This window comes from Prionailurus viverrinus, chromosome E3, assembly GCF_022837055.1.
Source record: "Prionailurus viverrinus isolate Anna chromosome E3, UM_Priviv_1.0, whole genome shotgun sequence".
In the NCBI taxonomy this organism is placed as follows: domain Eukaryota; kingdom Metazoa; phylum Chordata; class Mammalia; order Carnivora; family Felidae; genus Prionailurus; species Prionailurus viverrinus.
Window position 1 is genome coordinate 15,926,542 of NC_062576.1, and position 14,236 is coordinate 15,940,777.

General features: G+C 40.0%; 1 protein-coding gene across 2 annotated transcripts in view; it reads right to left on the reverse strand.

The window, feature by feature from the left end:
* TPST1 (tyrosylprotein sulfotransferase 1) overlaps positions 1-14,236 on the reverse strand; it is a 163,632-nt gene that overhangs the window by 5,048 nt on the left and 144,348 nt on the right. For both annotated transcript variants that reach the window (XM_047838740.1, XM_047838741.1), the window contains one exon: positions 17-67. In XM_047838740.1, coding sequence (XP_047694696.1) covers positions 17-67 — 51 coding nt within the window. The remainder of the gene's footprint in view (positions 1-16; positions 68-14,236) is intronic.

The following is a 14,236-nucleotide window of genomic DNA, read 5'->3' on the forward strand; positions in this document are numbered from 1 at the left end:
GAAGCAGATACAGTACCTGAGGTTTTTCTTTAAGAAATTCAGGTAGCTGAAATTCTCCTTTATAGACCTGGAAAAACAAAGCCAAATGTGAGTTTAAGGAAACAGATACTGTCATCCTCACTTCAGGATGCTGGCAGCGCTTGATGGTGGATGAATTTACTGCTTCAGTCCTGGTCAGTTTTAGAATGGGAGGAAGCCTGTCAGTTCAAAAACAGCTAGCATTGAAGGACTAACTGAAATTCCCATTTACTCTGGCCCCACCTGTTCTACATTTTGCCTGAGTGCTGGCTGGGAGAGGGAGGGTCAGAGTATCTGAACAAGAAAATAAGCACCCAACATTCCAAGCTCCAATCATTTTAGCTGAGAGAGAAAGCAAGCCCTGGGCCATCTCTCTCAAGCAACCAACACAGAATTCACACAACTTAAGAACAGGCTCCTCCTGATTTCCTTTTGAAATCTCCACCCTTACAAACTCTAGATTTATTCCAAATTTGCTTTTCTTAATGTACCCTATACCCTCATAATATTTTGAATATTAGATGATTCTGAAATCATACACACTTTTAACCTCAAAAATCTCAATTAAAAACTTACTCTTATCAATATATAAAATTACGTTTTTGGAAATAATTTTTAAAAAAGACAATACTAGGGCTCCTGGGTGGCTCAGTCAATTAGGCGTCTAACTTCAGCTCAGGTCATGATCTCATGGTTCATGGGTTTGAGCCCCACACTGGGCTCTGTGCTGACAGCTCAGAGCCTGGAGCCTGCTTTGGATTCTGTGTCTCCCTCTCTCTCTGCCCCTCCCCCACGAGTACTCTGTCTCTGTCTCTCTCAAAAATAAACATTAAAGGGGTGCCTGGGTGGCTCCATCCGTTGAGTGTCCACCTTCGGCTCAGGTCATGATCTCACGGTTCATGGGTTCCAGCTCTGTGTAGGTTCTGTGCTGATGCTCAGAGCCTAGAGCCTGCTTTGGATTCTGTGTCTCCCTCTCTCTCTCTCTCTCTCTCTGCCCCTTCCCCACTTGTGCTCTTTCTCTCTCAAAAATAGACGTTAAAAAAAATTAAAAATAAATAAACATTAAAAAATAAAAACAGTATCATTTATAACAACATCAAAAAACTCCCTAAATACCTAAGAATAAATCTAAAAAAAGATGTATAAGATCTTTACACAGAAAGCTATAAAACATTATTGAGAGAAATTAACAACCAAATAAATAGAAATAGCATTCTCAGGGACTGGAAGATTCAATATAATAAAGATGTTCATTCTCCTCAACAAAGGAATTCCGACTAAAATTCTAGCATACTATTTTGGGTGGAGGGGGCAGGGGTAATTTCAAACTGATTATAAAAGTTCTAAGGAAATGCATAGGGCCAAAAATAATCAAAGTAATCTTGAAAAGAACAAAGTAGGGGACTTATTCTAGTTATTAAGATGCTATATTATACAGCTATAAATAAGCCAATTATACAGCTAACATATACACATATACAGCTATAATTATTATATATATTCTATTATATATATATATATATATATATATATATATATATATATATGTAATTAAGTTAAAGGCAGGCTTTGGTACAAGTACAGACAAACATATTAATGGAGCAGAATGAAGAACGCAGAAACAGTCCCCTGTATACAAATACTTGGTTTATGACAAAGTATATGACAATTGCATTGCAAGCAATGCAATTAGAATGAATAAATAAATAAATGTAGTATATAATGATACACTGAGTAGCAATTAAGAAAAATTAACTACTGCTATGAAAATAACATCAATGATTCCCAACACATAATGACAAGGGGGATAAAAGCCAGATGCCTAAAAATGATATACATATCTCCATTTAAAGTACAGTAAAACCTTGGTTTGTGAGCATAATTCATTCCGGAAACATGCTTGTAATCCAAAGCGCTTGTATATCAAAGCAAATTTCCCCATAAGAAATAATGGAAACTCATATGATTTGTTCTACAACCCCAAAATATTCATATAAAAATGATTACAATATGGTAATATAATACAAAATAATAAAGAAAATACAAAATATAAAGAAAAGTAAACAAATTAACCTGCACTTACCTTTGAAAACCTTCGTGGCTGGTGTGAGGGAGACAAGGGAGAGGGGGGTTATTGTGTAGGACGACTTTCACTATCACTAATGGAATCACTGCTGTCTCTTGGTTCAATGGAATCTTTTTCTGCACGGGGGCCATTGTATATGCTCGCATGGATGTTGACTACAGTACAGTACCAAGCTCTTGTCATGGACTGTATTTAATGTAACTGGAAAGGGTCTAGATCTGCAGGCAGCCTGACTTAGAATGAAGCCAAAGCATTCCCAAGCCTACTCTTGTCTGGAAAAGCAAAGGACTGTCCACAGGTGCTTTGAAGTGGCAAAAAATACACTAGTGCCAGTTGTGGGCACCTTCCAATGTTCTGAAACATCACTGATTTCTGCCAAACTCTGCAGCCTGAGACTGAGCATCTGAGCATGGGAGATGATCACCCACAATCCCACAGTGACAGTGAGAGAGAGAGAAGAACAACTGGCTCAGTTGTGATCACGTGATGTTTGCAAGACATCGCTCGTTTATCAAATTAAAATTTATTAGAAATGTTTGCTCATCTTGTGGAACACTTGCAGAACAAGTTACTCGCAATCCAAGGTTTTACTGTATTTTAAAGTTTGTAAAAAGGCAGAAACAATTTCATGATGTTAGGAATCAGGATACTGTTCACTCTGGGGAGGAGGGAGGGAGGGAGGGAGGGAGGGAGATGAAAGAGGCTTCCAGGGTGCTGGGAATTTTCTGTCTTGATATTATGAGTAGCAACTATGAAGCTACGTTCATTTTGTGATCATTTATAGAGTTATGATTTGTGCACTTTTATCTGTGTATGTTATATTTCAAGAATAAAACTGAACAAATTAAGTCAGTAACTTATTGCTAAAAATCTGCTAACACACACACATGTACACAGTCTTTAAATATAAAGATGTTTGTTTCAACACTGCAATAGCAAAACAAAACAAAACAAAACAAAACAAAACAAAACAAAACAAAACCTGGGAGCTATTAGTATCAATCAAAAGTAAAAAAGGTCTCCAGTAGCCAAAGTTAGGTAATTGCTGAACTTGACAAAGTATGGCAAGAAACTACAGATGGTTCTTAGGAAGAGAGTCCCTGAGTAGCCCCTCAGAACACAAAGAAATCTTCTAAATGGTGAATCCTAAAGCTCACAGACCTAAAGGATTTTTACTTGGTGAGGACTGATCCACTTCTAAAAGTAGCAGCATTCCTTCTGAAATTCAGAGAATCAATGTACTTTTTGCCTTTTCTCTGCAATGTCTAAAACCTGCTTCATTCTTTGGGGTTTCTGCTACAGTCCTAAGAAGCCTAAATTAAAACAGAGATATCAGAGGTGCTTGGGTGGCTCAGTCAGGTAAGTGTCTGACTCTTGATTTCAGCTTAGATCATGGTCTCACGGTTCCTGGGTTTGAGCCTCAAGTCAAGTTGGGCTCTCTGCTGGTGGCGAGGAATCTGCTTGGGATTCTCTCTCTCTCCCTCTGCCCCTCTCCTGCTCATGCACTCTCTGTCTTTTTCTCTTTCAAAAATAAACATTAAAAAAATTAAAACAGAAATATCAGACTTTTGGATAAGGTATTTCCTCAGAGATGCATCACAATGGAAGATACAGTGGGTGCCAGATAACAATACTGCGTCTACCAGGACTGTTTCAAAAGCTACCATCGCCTCTTTCATACCCTCAAATGGTCCCAGGTCACGGGATGGGTGGGCAGGGGCCATCGGGCCTAGCTGCTCCCTGAAGTATCTGCATGTAAGAATCCTGTTTGTTCTACCCTAACACCACAGTCCATAGATTGTTCCAGCTTCCTGCACCATGTCCCTCCCACCCCCATTTTAGTGAGATATAACTGACTATAACATTGTATTACTGTTCCAGATTTCTGATGTAGGAAGTGTTTAAGCCCCTGGAGCTGTGTGCAGCATGTTAATGCTGACTTCCACTGTGCATGCCTGCAAACACCCACTATATCTAGCACAGGGGCTCAAGCCAATAGGATGGGGTTTTTTCTTTGTTTGTTTGCTTTTGTTTTTGTTTTTTACCAGACTCCCAGGTGTCTTTCCTTCTTCCTCTATTCATGGAACTGTGTCCCACAAACTCCCTGGGGCATAAGCTACTCAGGCTTAGGGTCTGTTCCCTGGCTGCTTTACTGAACCAGAACAAGTCTGATTTGCCCCAGTCCCTCTTCCAGTTAGTGGGTTAGTTCCCCAAGAAACTTTTGTTATATTCTTCATATCCTCTGACTCAGAAACTGACTCTCCTCTCTTTTAGCTAGCCTCCTCTGCTAGAATTCAAGCAGGAGGTTCACTGAAAGCCCAGGGGGTATATAGCTAGTCAGTGGCAGAGTGAGGCTCAGAGGGCCCTACCCAGCACTGTCTCATTATAACATGCTGTTTGTATTTTATTATCATTAGCAAATCTTATGGTTGAATCTTCCCTTCCCTTTTCAGTTCACTGTAAAAACCAGCAAGGCATGACAGAAAACAGGAGTGGGAACATCAAGTATTATAAGTGTCTTCCAGGAACTGACAGTTCCAGAAAGGTAAGGCTTGCATGAAAGGAGAAAAAACACCCCAAATATATGATGTCACAAATGTAATAAAAAACCAAAAAGCGGTCAGGATAAGACATCAGATAAAAGGCTCAATCAAAAAGTTACGTGGGAAGATGCCTCCTTTGATTATCCTTCAGGGAACAAATGCTTCAAAAGACAGAAACTTTAGGGCTGACAAAAAGAACACTTTTACTGACAAAGTAATTCCATTTAGTGCAGAAATGAAGCACCACATTGCTTATAAAAACAGAAAAGTTAGGAATGGAATTTCCTTTGGTTAAATGAATGGTGTTTCTGGACATACTATTCTCTGGTACTAACAGAGTGAGGACTGCACTTGACAGCAATGAGCTAGGCACTCAGATCCAAACAATCCTACAAAACCCTCCCACCTCAAGCCCTGAAGGAATGATGAGACAAAAGTAGGCTCCTGATTGCAGGGTGCACTGGAAATAAAAATACTAAGAACAGCAGGTAAACATTATTGTCTCAGGTTAATGTTAAGTAAGTGCTTCATATGTATGATCTCACTGAATCCCACAATCTCTTGAGGGAGGTATTATTTACTCCCTTTTTACAGATGAAGCAATTAAGGCACAGAGAAATTAAGTATTTTGTCCAATGTAGTGAAATGAGAAGCTAATAGGTACCATGATTCACTTGCATTTTAAAAGGATCTTCCTAGGGCACCTGGGTGGCTCAGTTGGTTGAGCGGCTCTTGATTTCAGTTCAGGTCATAATCCCAGGGTCGTGGGATCAAGCCCAGAGTTGGGAGCTCCATGCTCAGAGTCTCTTTCTCCCTCTGCCCCTTTCGAAACCCTGCTTGCACGCTGTCTCTAAAATAAAAATAAAATGAAATAAAGTAAAAGGATCATCCTAATTGCTCTGTTTACATTGTCAAGGGCCAAGGATAGAAGTATGGAGGTTACAGTAGTAATCGAGACAGGAGAGGATGACAAGGAGGTGGTGAGAAGTGGTGGGTGTGTGGATTTTTATCTTTCTAATTATGTCTAATTACACAGACTCGATGTAGGGTGTGAGAGAGCAGAGCGGAGTCAAGGATAATTCCAAGGTTTTTGGCCTAAGTAACTACCAACGGGAAATATGGAGTTGCCATTAACACAGCTGAGAAATGTTCTGACTACAGAATATTTTCAGAGGGAAGATCAGTAGGTTCAGTTTTGGATATATTAAGCTTGACATGTCTATTAGACAATAAATGAAAATGTCAAGTCACCAATTGGATATATAGCCTGGAGTTCATAGAAGTCTGGGTTGGGATATATAAATTTGAGAATTATCAACTTACAGATGGCATTTAAAGCCTTGATACCTGATATGATAGCCTGGGGCTCAGGGTAGAGAAAGAACAGCAGAGGACTTAAGACTGAGATATGGGGGCATTCTAACATTCAGAGGTCAGGAAGAAGAAGAAGAACCAGCAAATAAGACTGTGAAGAAGCAACCAATGACACAGAAGGAAAACTTAAAAAGTGATGTCCTTAAAACCAAGTGAAGGAAACCTATCAAGGAGGAAGTAATCAATTGCATCAAAAGATGCTGGGAGTTCAGATGGTAATTGACTACTCGATACAGCAACATGAAAGTCACCATCAACTTCACAAGAACGAATAGAATGGTAGCTGTAAAATTCTGAACGAAGTGGATGTAAGACAGAGAACGGAGAGGAACCGGAAACGGAGTACAGAAAATTTCAGTTTTGATGTAAAGGGAACCAAAGAAAGGAATGGCAGTGGCAGGGCAACTGGAATCAAGAAGTATGTTGTGTATGTGTGTGTGTGTTAAGATAGAAGAACTAAGGGCATATTTGTTTGTTGATGGCAAAGATCCCACTAGAGAGCAAAATCTGATGATGTAGGATATATGAGGAGATGGACTTGGGTGCCAAAGGGGAGGAAATGCCTTCAGATAGGATCACGGATGTAAACTTCTGTTACGCAGACTTTCTACTATGAGAGATGAGGATATCAGACCAGTAATACTTCCTTTCCTCTAGTCTCTCAAAAATTACATAATAATTTTTGGTTAAAGTCACATTCTGTAAGTTTCCATTATTGTGACACTATAAATATCACCTATTTACATTTTCTTACACAAATGTGTTGTCTTAGAGTTAGTAATTACCTCATCTTTCTCTTAATTAGTAGACTCTATAGTTTTTAGAGCAGCTTTAGCTTTATAGAAAAACTAGCAGAAAGTAAAGTCCCCATATATGTCCTCTCACATATGTCCCCCACAGCTCCCCCTATTAAAATCTTGCATTACTGTGGTACATGTTATAGTTAATGAACTAGGAATGATACCCTGTTATTAATTAAAGTCTTTAGTTTGCACTAGGATTCGGTCTTTGTGTTGTAGTTTCTATGGGTTTTGATGATTCCATAATGACACATATCCACTATTACAGTAGATACAGAATAGTTCCATTATCATACCCCCTGCCCTGCTCCACTTATTTACTCCTCCTACCTTCATGCAATCTTTCTACTGTCCCAGTTTTGCCTTTTTCAGAACATTATAGACTTGGAATCACATAGTATGTAGTCTTGTCACATTGACTTCATTTAGCAACATGCATTTAAGTTTCTTCCATGTCTTTTTGTGGCTTGATAACTCATTTATTTTAATCACTAAATAATGTTCCATTGTCTGGGCATACAGTAGTTTATTTATCCATTCTCCTACTGAAGGCCATCTTGGTTGCTCACAAGTTTTGGCAATTATGAATAAAATTGTTAGAAACATTGTGTATAGGTTTTGTGTGAACAGAAGTTTTCAACTCATTTGGATACATACCAAGGAATGCAACAGCTGAGTGATACAGTAAGAATATGGTTAGTTTTATAAGAAACTGCCAAGCTGGGGGTGCCTGGGTGGCTCAGCTGGTTAAGCATCCGACTCTTGATTTTGGCTCAGGTCATGATCTCACAGTTCGTGATACTGAGTCCAGCACTGGGCCCTGTGCTGACAGTGTGGAGCCTGCTTGAGATTCTCTCTCCTTCTCTCTGCCCCTCCCTTGCTCTCTCTCTCTCAAACTAAATAAACAAACATTTTAGGGGATGCCTAGGTGGTTCAGTCGGTTAAGGGTCTGACTCAATTTTGGCTCAGGACACGATCCTGAGGTTTGTGAGATGGAGCCCCGCATCTGGCTCTGTCTTGACAAGGTGGAGCCTGGTTGGAATTCTCCCTCTCCTCACTGCTTCCCCCAACTCTCTCTCAAAATAAATAAATAAATAAACATTAAAAAAAAAAAAAAACTTGCCAAGCTATCTTCCAAGTGGCTGTACCATTTTGCACTCTTACCAGCAATGCATGAGAGTTCCTGTTGCTCTGCATTCTCATAATCTTAGGGTGTTGTCAGTGTTCTGGATTCTGGCCATTCTAGTAGGTGTATAGCGGTATCTTGTTTTAATTTGCATTTCCCTAAGGACATATGATGTTTTCATATGCTCAGTTGTCAGTGATATATTTTCTTTGTCAAATTGTCCATTCAGATCTTTTGCCCATTTTCTTTATTAAAAAAATTTTTTTTAACATTTATTCACCTTTGAGAGAGAGAGAGAGAGAGAGAGACAGAGCATGAATGGGGGAGGGGCAGAGAGAGAGACACACACACAGAATCCGAAGCAGGCTCTAGGCTCCGAGCTGTCAGCACAGAGTTCGGCTCAGGTTTTGAACCCACAAACCATGAGATCATGACCTGAGCCAAAGTCAGACATTTAACCGACTGAGCCACCCAGATACCCCTTTTGCCTATTTCTTAATTGAATTGTTTCTAAATTTTAAGAATTTGCTTATTTTGTATGTCAGTCCTTTATCAGATGTGTTTTGCAAAAATGTTCTTCCAATCTGTGGCTTTTCTTTTTCTTCTCTTAACAGTGTCTTTTACTTTGTCTGAAAGCTCCTCCAGCTGTCTTTTATTTGTGCTATCATGGTGTATCTTTTATTTATCCCTTTGCTTTTAATCTATCTGTGTCTTTATATCTACAATTTCTTGTTAAAAGAAAACTGGGGCGCCTGGGTGGCTCAGTCTGTTAAGCATCCAACTCTTGATTTTGGCTCAGGTCATGATCTCATGGTCATTGAGTTCGAGCCTCTACATCAGACTCTGCACTCTCTCCCCCTCTCTCTCTGTCCCTCCTGTGTGCTCTCTCTCTCTCTCAAAAAGTAAATAAAATAAACTTAAAAAAGAAAACTAGTTTCTCTACTCAGAGTCCTTCTGATACCATTGTAGGGTTTTTCTTCACACCAAGAAATCCTAACTTTCAAGAGTTAGCACAGATCTCCACAGGTTAAAGATGCAAGTCCAGGCCTCCTGTGTAGTGTTTCCCACAATCCCCTCCTCAGGTTCAATAATTTGCTCAAATAATACCCAGAACTCAGAGAAACACTTCACTCGTGATTACTGGTTTATTATAAAGGATACAAACAGCCAGATGAAGAGGAATGTAGGATGAGGTCTGGAAGGGTCTTGAGGGCAAAAAGTTCTGTCTCTGTGGAGTATGGGGTATACCACTCTTCCAGTCCATGGGTGTGTTCACTAACCTGGGAGCTCTCTAGACTCCTTTGTTTTCTTTTAGGGTTTAGGGTTTTAATGGAAGTTCCATTATTTAGGCACAACTGATTAAATCACTGGCCAGTGGTTGATCAACTCAGTCCCCAGCCCCTCTTTCCTCGCTGCATCTAGAGAAGGTAGGGCTGGAAATTCCAAGCCTCTAAGCACACGGTTGGTTCCTCTGGCAACCAGCTCCCATCTTGAAGCTATCTAAGGGCCCATAAAGTAACTCAATAATCTAAACTCAGTTGTGCTTGGGGCGCCTGGGTGGCTGAGTTGGTTAAGTGTCCAACTTTGGCCCAGGTCATGATCTCACAGTTCGTGAGTTTGAGCCCTGCTTCGGGCTCTGTGCTGACAGCTCAGAGCCTGGTGCCTGCTTCAGATTTTGTGTCTCCCTCTCTCTCTCTGCCCCTGCCCCACTTGTGCTCTGTCTCTCTCTCAAAAAAAAAAAAACATTTAAAAAAAATTAAAAAAAATTCTTTAAACTCAGTTGTGCTTGAAAAGGGCTTACTATGAATAACAAAAGATGCTCCTTTCACCCTTATCACTCAGAAACGACAAGGGTTTTAAGAGCTCTGTTCTAGGAGCTGGGGACTGAATATATAGTTCTTATATCACAGTATCATACCTGCAGTAACTTATATGTATATAACACACTTGTAGATACAATATAGTTGGGTTTTGTGTTTAATGCACTCTGGAAGTATCTGTCTCCTAATTTAGACCATCCATATATATATATATATATATATATATATATTTTTTTTTTTTTTTTTTTTTTTTTTAAAGTAATCTCTACACCCAACATGGGGCTCGAACTTACAAACTTACAACCCTGAGATCAAGAGTCGCACACGCCACTGAGCCACCCAGGTGCCCCTAGCCCATTCACATTTAATGTGATTACTGACACAATTGGTTTAATACCTATGATATTTGCAACTATTTTCTTTTTGCTGCCCTTGGACTTTCTCGCTTCTACTCTTTTTTACCTTCTCTAGTTTTAATTCAGCATTTTATGTGATTCCATTTTCTCTCCTCTCTAAACATGTCAACTATACTTCTTTTTTAAATGTCTTCAGGAGCACTGGGGTGGCTCAGTCGCTTAAGTGTCTGACTTCAGCTCAGGTGATGATCTCGCGGTTTGTGAGTTCAAGCCCCACATCGGGCTCTGTGCTGACAGCTCAGACAGAGCCTGCAGCCTGCTTCAGATTCTGTGTCTCCCTCGCTCTCTGTCCCTCCCCGACTCACACTCTGTCTCTGTCTCTCAAAAATGAATAAATGTTAAAATAAAATGTCTTCAGTGGTTATCCTAGAGCTTGCAATATACATTTACAACTAATCTAAGTCTACTTTCAAATGACACTGTAATACCTCACAAGTAGTGTAAATAAATAAGATTACTTCCAGTTCCTCCCTCCCTATCCTTTGTACACTCCTGTCATTCATTTCACTTACCTAGAAGTTATAATCACTGACTATATTGTTGCTATTATTTTAAATAAAATGTTATCTGCTAGGTCAATTAATGAGAAAAATTAAAGATATTATTTTACCTCCATTTATTCCTTATCTAACGTTTCTTCTCTTCCTTTATGTACCTGAGTTTTTCTTTTTTAGAGAGAGAGAGAGAGAATGTGAGCAGGGGAGCTGGCAGAGGGAGAGAGAGAGGGAGAGAGGTAATCTCAAGCAGGCTCCATGCTCAGCACAGAACCCTATGTGGGGCTCAGTCCTGAGCTGGAATCAAGAGTCAGATGCCCTATTGATTGAGCCATGCAGGTGCCTCTAGATCTGAATTTCTGACCTGTATTATTTTCCTTCTCTCTGAAGAGCTTATCATCTCTCACGAAGCAGGCCATTGGTGACAAAGTCCCTCAATTTTGTCTGAGAAAGTATTACTTCTTCAGAGGATAATTTTGCTGGTTGCAGACCTGAGGTTGGTGGACTTTTTTCTTTCAATACTTAAAATTTTTTTAAAATGTTTTTATTTATTTTTGAGACAGAGAGAGACAGAGCATGAGCAGGGGAGGGGCAGAAACAGAGGGAGACACAGAATTGGAAGCAGGCTCCAGGCTCTGAGCTGTCAGCACAGAGCCCGACGCGGGGCTCGAACTCACAGACTGTGAGATCATGACCTGAGCTGAAGTCGGACACCCAACCGACTGAGCCACCCAGGCACCCTCAACACTTTAAATATTTCACTCCACTCTCTTCTTGCTTGTATGGCTTCTGTGGAGAAATCCAATATTATCCTTGTTACTCTACAGGTAAGGTGCTTTTGTCTTCTGGGTTCTTTCAAGATTTTGTTTTCGATTTCCCATAATTTGACTATGATAATGCCTATGTGTAGATTTTTTGGCCTTTATCCTGCTTGGTGTTTTCTGAGCTTTCTGGATCTATGGTTTGATGTCTGTTATTAATTTTGGAAAATTCACAGCCATCACTACTTTAAATGTTTCTTTTGTTCCTTTTCTTTCTTTGCCTCCTGGCATTCCTATTATACATATATTACGTCTTTTATAACTGCCCCACAGTTCTTCGATAGTCTGTTCTCTTTCATTCATTTTTCTCTTTAAATTTCAGTTTTGCAAGCTGATTCATTTTCATTACTGGGCTGTGTCCTGTCTACGATAAGTCATCAAAAGCATTCTTCATTTCTGTTACAGTGGCTTTGACTTCTAGCATTTCCTTTAGATTCTTACTTAGTTTCTATCTGTGCCTGCATCCAGGTATTCTTGCATGTTATCGACTTTTCCCATCAAAATCCTTAGCACGTTCATCATAGTTATTTTAAATTCCTCGTATGATAATTCCAAAATCTCTGGCATGTATGAATCCAGTTTGAATGCTTTCTATGGTCTCTTTCACTGTGTTTTTGACTTTTAGCACACGTTGTAACCATTTGGTTAAAAGTGGACATGATGTACTAGGTAAAAGGGACTGTGGTAAATACGCCTTCAGTGTGAGGATTTACACTTACCTGGCTAGGAATCAGCCTATGTTTACTGTTTGTTGAAGGAGTACCTATCAGAGGCTAAAATTTCTTCAAGTGTCCTTGTTTTTGTACTTCTTGTTGTTTTGAGGTTTCCCTAGAGACTTCCTTTAAAAACAGACTCTGAGCATTGCAGCTCTTTTAGTAGTAATCCACTGTCATTATACAAGATATCGACTGGTGTGGTGGTAGCGTGTGTGTGTTTGCAGGGTGGAGGAGACTATTCTATAACCCCATAGTTTCCATCTAAGTATTTTAGTGAGTCTGTGTGCCTGGGCTGGAACCAGCACAAGGGCTTCTCAGCTTCCCCTCCCACCCCTTTAGGTAAGACAGAAAAACTAGAGGGGGTTGGAGCTGGGTATTTCCTTTCCCCTAAGTGGCTTAGACTTTGGTAAAATAGTTTACTTTGAGGGCAAGCCGTTGTTAGAGAGTATCCCCCAAGCATATTTTAAGATGGTTACTTTTCCCTTCCCTCTGTCGGAGCGCCAGGGGATTTTTCTCTTATCTTTACCCTGTGGGGCTATGGAGGAAAAATTCACTAAGCCTCTGGCAATTCATCATTTACAGTTTATGTATTCCTAGCAGTACTGTCTTTAGTGGGAGACTTGTGCTCTTGGTAATCTATGATTCTTGGCATTTACGTCTCCCTCTTCCATTTTTTCCCCCTTTCACAAGATATCCTTTCTGAAACACTTGGTTTACTTCCATCTGGACCACTAGTTCTCTAGGTCTCCTGCTCAGGTGCTATCTTGGAATTTTCCTTTGCTGTCATCTGGTATATTCTCCATACCTCTCTGGTTTTCATTCCCATTCCCTTGCCCAGGTCTTCCCTTTACTTGGTTAATCCTTCATCTTTGGTGGAGTATACCCCTCAGTATGCCTCCTGAAAAGGCATATATAAGAAGCAAATCTTTTGTGATATTGCATGTCTGAACATGTCTTTAAGATTTTATTTTTGAGTAATCTTTACACCCAGCGTGGGGATCTAACTCACAACCCCAAGATCCAGAGTCACAAGCTCCACTGACTGAGCCAGCCAGATGTCCCTGAAAATACCTTTATCTTAATACTTGATTGAAAGTTTATCTGGTTATATAATTACAGATAAATAATTTTCTCTTTGAAATTATGGCATTGCTTCACTCTCTTCTAGCTTCCCACGTTTGGGTTGACAAGGCTTATATTCTTTTTTCTTTTCTTTCTTTTCTTTTTTAACATTTATTCATTTTTGAGAGAGTGTGAGCAGAGGAGGGGCAGAAAGAGAGGGAGACACAGAATCTGAAGCAGGCTCCAGGCTCTGAGCTGTCAGCACAGAGCCCGACGTGGGGCTGGAACCCATGAACCATGAGTCATGACCTGAGCTGAAGCTGGACACTTAACCAACTGAGCCACCCAGGTGCCCCTTTTTTCTTTTTTCTTTTCTTTAAAGTTTTTTAGTGTTTATTTTAGAGAGAGACACAGAGCATACATGGGGGAGGGGCAGAGAGAGAGAGCGAGACAGAATCCAAAGCAGGTTCCAGGCTGTCAGCACAGAGCCTGATGCAAGACTTCAACTCATAAACCACAAGTTCATGACCTGAGCTGAAGTCAGAGGCTTAACTGACGGAGCCACCCAGGCGCCCGCAAGGCTGATACCTTCTAATTCCTGGTCCTTTCTATGTGACCTTTGTTTTCACACTAGAAGCTTTAAGAATTTTCTTTTTATCCCTAGTGTTCTATAACTTTATGATAATGTGCCTGGATGAGGCTCATTTTCTTCACTCAGTGGTACTGGAGATGCATGTGCTTCTGTTCCTGGAAATGTCCTTTTATTACAACTTTAATAATTTCCTCCTCATCACTCTTTCTCTTTTGCTCCAATTAGTCAAATGTTGGACCACCTGAATAAAGCCTCTAATTTTTTTTTTTTCTCTCTAAGACATCTGTTGGTCCTTTTATTTTACTTCTAAGAGATTTTCTCAACTTTGTTTTTCTAATTCTTTTACTGATTTTAAATTTCAGCTCTCA